The sequence below is a fragment of the Colobus angolensis genome, unplaced genomic scaffold (assembly GCF_000951035.1).
Source record: "Colobus angolensis palliatus isolate OR3802 unplaced genomic scaffold, Cang.pa_1.0 Scaffold202, whole genome shotgun sequence".
NCBI lineage: Eukaryota > Metazoa > Chordata > Mammalia > Primates > Cercopithecidae > Colobus > Colobus angolensis.
The window spans coordinates 962,567-967,952 of NW_012115178.1; the positions used below are offsets into that span (position 1 = coordinate 962,567).

The 5,386-nt window shown below is 45.4% G+C and overlaps 1 protein-coding gene across 1 annotated transcript in view; it reads left to right on the top strand.

The window, feature by feature from the left end:
- Positions 1-3,320: 3,320 nt before the first annotated feature.
- Positions 3,321-5,386, top strand: part of FOXG1 (forkhead box G1) — a gene marked incomplete at its 5' end in the record, with an annotated part of 5,762 nt that continues 3,696 nt past the window's right edge. The window contains one exon of the mRNA XM_011941841.1: positions 3,321-3,357. Coding sequence (XP_011797231.1) covers positions 3,321-3,357 — 37 coding nt within the window. The remainder of the gene's footprint in view (positions 3,358-5,386) is intronic.

Here is a 5,386-nt window from a genome sequence, read left to right on the forward strand (position 1 = left end):
CTCTAGCCTCCTTCATTCTTGTTCACCAACACCCCTTCAACTCTTTGTTTTGTTTTGTTGTGCTCTGTTGTGGTTGTTTGTGGAGCTTCCCCTATCTCCTTTGAAAGACTGACTATACCATTTCCTTGGGCAACTAGAGGAAAAATAGGAATTGGCCTCTCAGGGGCACTTCCCCAGGCTGTGAGGGACCATTTCTCACAACTGGATCAGGTCTAAAAACAGAACAGGTCTGCCCTCACACTATCAGGGACTTAAGTCCTTCAGCAAATCACTCACCCTCTGGAGGGCAATGGCAAATAACACGAAACAAGTAAAAGGGTAGTGAGCATTATGTTTAAAATGTTTACAAGACATGTACAGAGTATTCGACTGAGAAGTTTTTCCAGAGACTAAAGTCCCTTGGCCTTCTGTTGGTATTTTATCATGGATCTTTCCACACCTGGCTCTCTCCCTTGGGTAATGTTGGGACAAAGCTTCTCCCATGCACATTTTGCTGAAGATCACGGGACTTTTCTTTTGGCTGCGTAGGTACTTGGCTTCAGAAAGCCTGGAACACCTGGCAGCATCACAGATACTTGCCTGGAGAGTCCCAGAGGTCTCTTATCCTCATCCTTGTCCTCTTCCTTATCCTCATCCTTGTCCTCTTCCTCTTCCTGCTCCTCTTCTTCGCCTTGGACTTTCTCGCTTTTGAAGTGGCTCCCTACCTTATACAAGCTAAACATTTCCACTCTCAGAGACGAGGCTCTCCCATGGATTTTTTTACTCGAGGTTCTCAAGCAAAATTGCCGGTGCCACAATGTTATGATGGAAGGATGCTGAAATGACAGGCCTAGTAGACGCTTGTCTTAATCATCGGCTTCTTAATTTAGTTTTAGTGCTGTGTGTGTGTGTGTGTCTGTGTGTACACACAGACACACAGACACACACACACACACACACACACACACACACACACACGCGAATGTGCGCGCCCCCGGGGACGTTGAGGGTGCGCGTGCGCGCGCTGAGAGCAGCCGCTGACAACCTGCAGCTCCCTAATGAGTGACGAGGCAGGGCTGCTGCAGAAAAGTAACACTTCCCTGGTGTGAAGACCTCTTACTGAGAAGTTTAGTTCACTACTGTTCTTGCAAACCTAATCGTATAACCTGTAACCAAAACCCACAGAACAAGGATACAACACGCTAAAGAGTAACTTCTAATCACTAAATGTTAGCACCATTACCTGCTGTTAGGAAGATATTATAGACGAGTTGGCTCCAGCTAGGGCAGACCTCACCTGCCACAGGATCTCTGGAAATACCTGGATGCCTCCGTATGGGATCTCATCACTCCCAAACGTCACAAGGTCAGAAATTCTCTGTGCATCTGCAGGAAGAGAACTTTAGCTAGAGCTTGACGCTGGGTGCCACTCCAAGGACACCCTGTCCAGGGAATGGAGAGCAGAGTGGATTTTAGGTAAATGGGGCCCACCTTCATTTAACCAGCAGCTAGCAAGAAGAAAAGAGGCGAATCACTGACCGAAAACAGAGGAGGCCCTAAAGAAGACTTAAATAACACTGCCAAATGGAAAAATGAAATGTTCTGCTCCCTACTAAGATGAAGTATGCTGTGGAGCCTTGGTTATTAATTAAAACTCCAGAAGGAATAATCTAATTCATTTCCTAAGCAATTCTTCCATTGGAACTGCTCGCTCTTTAAAGGGCCTGACCTCTTTGGGGGAGCTGGGGACTGCAGACAGAGCAAGAGAGAAGTTTACTGTGATATATACCAGAAAATTACATTTACTTTGACTTCTGCTTTTACTCATTAATAGTACACATTTGTAGATGTCTGTGTAAGAGATCAAGGTTACATCCATCATGAGAAAAAAATTAGAATGATAGAGAATTTGTTTCAGGTCTGAGACAACTGGATTCCCCGTGTCTTCTGAAGGTAATCACGGTGACTGAGTGGGGCTGAAGACTGGGCTTCAAGTGCTTAGGGAAGAGGCCCGAGGTGGACAGAGGCAGGCCTTCAAATCCAATTTGCACCCAAATTGGCCGGTAGGATATACAAAGCCCCATCCAGAGACTTTCAACTTGCACAATACTCTGTCCAGGGCCCCCCTCCCCCTCCATTTCAGCTACTAGCAGTTCTTTTAAAAAGCTATTGCTGAGACAAACATGGGGCACTGAGTAAACAGTGCATGTTTTGTTGAACAAGCTATATATATATATATATCACCGTCTCGACATAAAGTGCAATTAAAATTATTAAAAGGAATTAAAACTCACTTCTTGCCAGATTACAAATAACTTTTGTCATTAGGAAGAATCGATTTTTAAATATTACATTAAACTATATACTATTTATGTCTATAATATCCTATTTTGAGAGACTTGCATTCATGCAATCCTTAAACTACATAACATAGTCTTAATTTGAATGAAAAACATTTTCCCAGTCAATATGAGCTCCCAGCATATAAAATCAGATTATTACAGTGCTCATTAGTGAACCCCAGTTTTTGCTATTTGAAAGTAAACAGAAGAAAAACTTATTTCCACCTGCTAAAATTTTATACAAGATTACAAAACAATGCACGCTCAGCTTTGACCTAAGAAACACCTTAAAACATTAAAAATTCATCAGTCAGAGCTGGTGTATTGAAGGAAAGCTCCTCCAGTTTGCTGCTGAGCTTGGATTTGAATAAAATGTCCAATGTTAACAAACAATACCCACGTTTGGCACTTTGTGTATTAAATTGATCAAACAGATTTTAGGAGGCACAATGCACAATTTGTACAGACCTGATTGAGTTAATATAATATCAGCAAATTTTACATCGAAATGATTCTGTTTCTTTTCTTTGTGTTTAAAACCAGCACAGATTACAAATTTTAATGATCTGAAAATGTTTGGTATACAAAATCATGCTTATTTCAGTATTAGCAAAAACACAAGAAATTTTTCAACACAAACACCCAGCTGTGTCTATTTTAAAAGCAGTTCAATGACAGCTTGCACTTATGAGCATGCAATCAGCTAATTTCGTTTTTTTTTCTTCTGTGTTAATCAACACTTTCCTTCCTGCATATCAGAGTACAAATAGTATAGTTACTCCACATCAGTAAATGTTTACGTAACCTGTCCTTTCCCAAGAATCCGGTTACACCGAATCATTTCACGCTAGACCGACTACGAAAACGTACCGGGCCGTCCACCTCAGAGGGAGCCCTGTGTGCCATTATAAGTGGTGGTGAGAAGGGGGGCTGTAGGGGGAGAAATTGGGAGGAGTAGGTGGAGGAATGGAGAGACAGAGGAATGGAGGGTGGGGGGAAGAGGTGGGGGGAGCTAAGGGAGAAGGAGGGAGGAGGGAGGAAGGAGAGTTGAGGAAAAGTAGGAAGAACAGGCCTGAGGAGGGGAGAAGAGTGGGAGGAGGAAAAGTGAGTAGGAAGGGGAAGGCCCACAGATCTCTCCAGCCGGTAGGCAAAGCCCATTAGCTCACCCGGCCCTGCGAGAAATCCAGAGCTTGGAAATCAATGTTTGGGGCCATGTCACTATCAACACCGATTGCTGGAACCCTTGAATTTTTCCACATGTAAATAGTTTGTTTTCAAATGAGAAGATACGTAGACATAGGAAAAGATACATACATACAGTGGAAGGACATTTGAGGTTAGTCCAATATTCAAAGCTCCTTTGTGGCATTCCTGAAAGATGCATATTTAAAATTCACTAGCTATTTGTAATTATCTATTATTCTCTCCAGTTTCCTCCCCCCACCTCCCGCCCCAACCTTTTCTCTCTCTCTCTTTCTTAAGACTGGGGGTGGGGAAGATGGAATAACCCCCTATTATCCTGAGTATTCATCAATTGCCTTCTTTATGTTACAATTTAACTTTAGCATCAAGCGTAAGCACCAATTTTCCTTCCTTCGTTTTCTTAAATACAAATCTGCCAGATATCTTAATGAGAGTTTATCAAAATGAAGCAATGCTTACATTTTATAATTATTTACCTTCTAGAGGAAGGAAAAGGTGCTTTTCATTTATGCTTCTCCTCCACCTCCCTCTGGGGCTACATCCTCCGTAAAATGTGGTATGTTTCGTGCCCATGTGGGATGAAACAGCCTTTGATCAATGTGCTCCCCACTAAATTCCAATCCCTGGGAAATGCTGGGCCTTAGCCCTGCCCCTGGCCACGGGATCCTTTTAAAGCCCCCGATTCGCAATTTCCCCATTCACTTCAACCTTCAACCGAACCTTCCCAGTTCCAAAGCCCAAGAAGCTGGGACTGTGGGATCCACGTTCCCAAGGCTCCCCGGTGCTTTCCAACAGCACTCAGGGTGGGCAAGAGATGGCTCCAGTATACTGTTATTTCAGGAATGAGGCCCGCACAAAATAAAAGTATTTGAGAAACGGAAAGAAAAAAAGAGGGAGTGAAAATAGGAAGGCTTAAAAAAAAAAAACCGGAAAGAAATAGACGCCCACCCTTATTTTCCCTCCAATGTCAACAAGCAAAACGAAAATATTTCCAGGGTGATCGCTCGCAGCTACCCGCTTCCAATTCGGATTAGAAGCTGAGGCTGGAGCGGCGAGGAGAAAACGACATCGAGTCACCCCAAGCGTGAGCGACGGTCTGGAGCAGGAGAGAAGGAAAAGGAAGAGACACACGTATATAGCATGTGTTACCTGATTTATTTCGAGATTGTTTGGTACTGTTTTCTCTCTGGGCACCTCTCATTTCGGAAGGCCATCAGAGGCGCCCACTACTGAGCGGCTCCGGCCCGCCGCAGCTGCATCCGGAGCCCCAGGCCCGGCTTCCCCGCGGCGCCGGAGCCCGGAGCTCGCCGCCGCCCAGGCCTCGGGAATCGAGTAAGTAACCCCTGTTTGGCCCCGCGCTCCTCTGCCCACTTCCTCCTCCTCATCTCATCGCTCCCAAAGCTCTCCCACACCCTTCTCCCCCGAAGTAAAGGACACCCCCCGCACACACGCCAGCGGTGGGCCTTCTCTCCCCCTTTATCCAAAGCTGCGCTAGACTATTACCTACAAAAGGCACAATTTTTTTCCTACTTGCTCAGAAATGCCAGACATGGGCCTGCAGGGCCGACTAGGAAAAGTAGTGCCTCGCCTCTACCTCCTCCATTTCCTGCCCTCTCGCATCCTCTCCCTGCACTCCCACTCTTCCCACTACCACCACCACCACCCCCGCTTTCAAAAATAAAATTGGATACAAACTTTAATCACTAAGGACAAATATTGACGCTCAAACGAAAATGACCCAGTACAATGAGGAGGAAGCCGGAAATGTGAGCTATTGGCCCTAGGAGAGGAATTTCGGTGGAGCGGAGCCGGCTGGGTGGAGGGGGTGGCGGGGCCGCAGGGAAGGGCTGCGGCACCGCGTG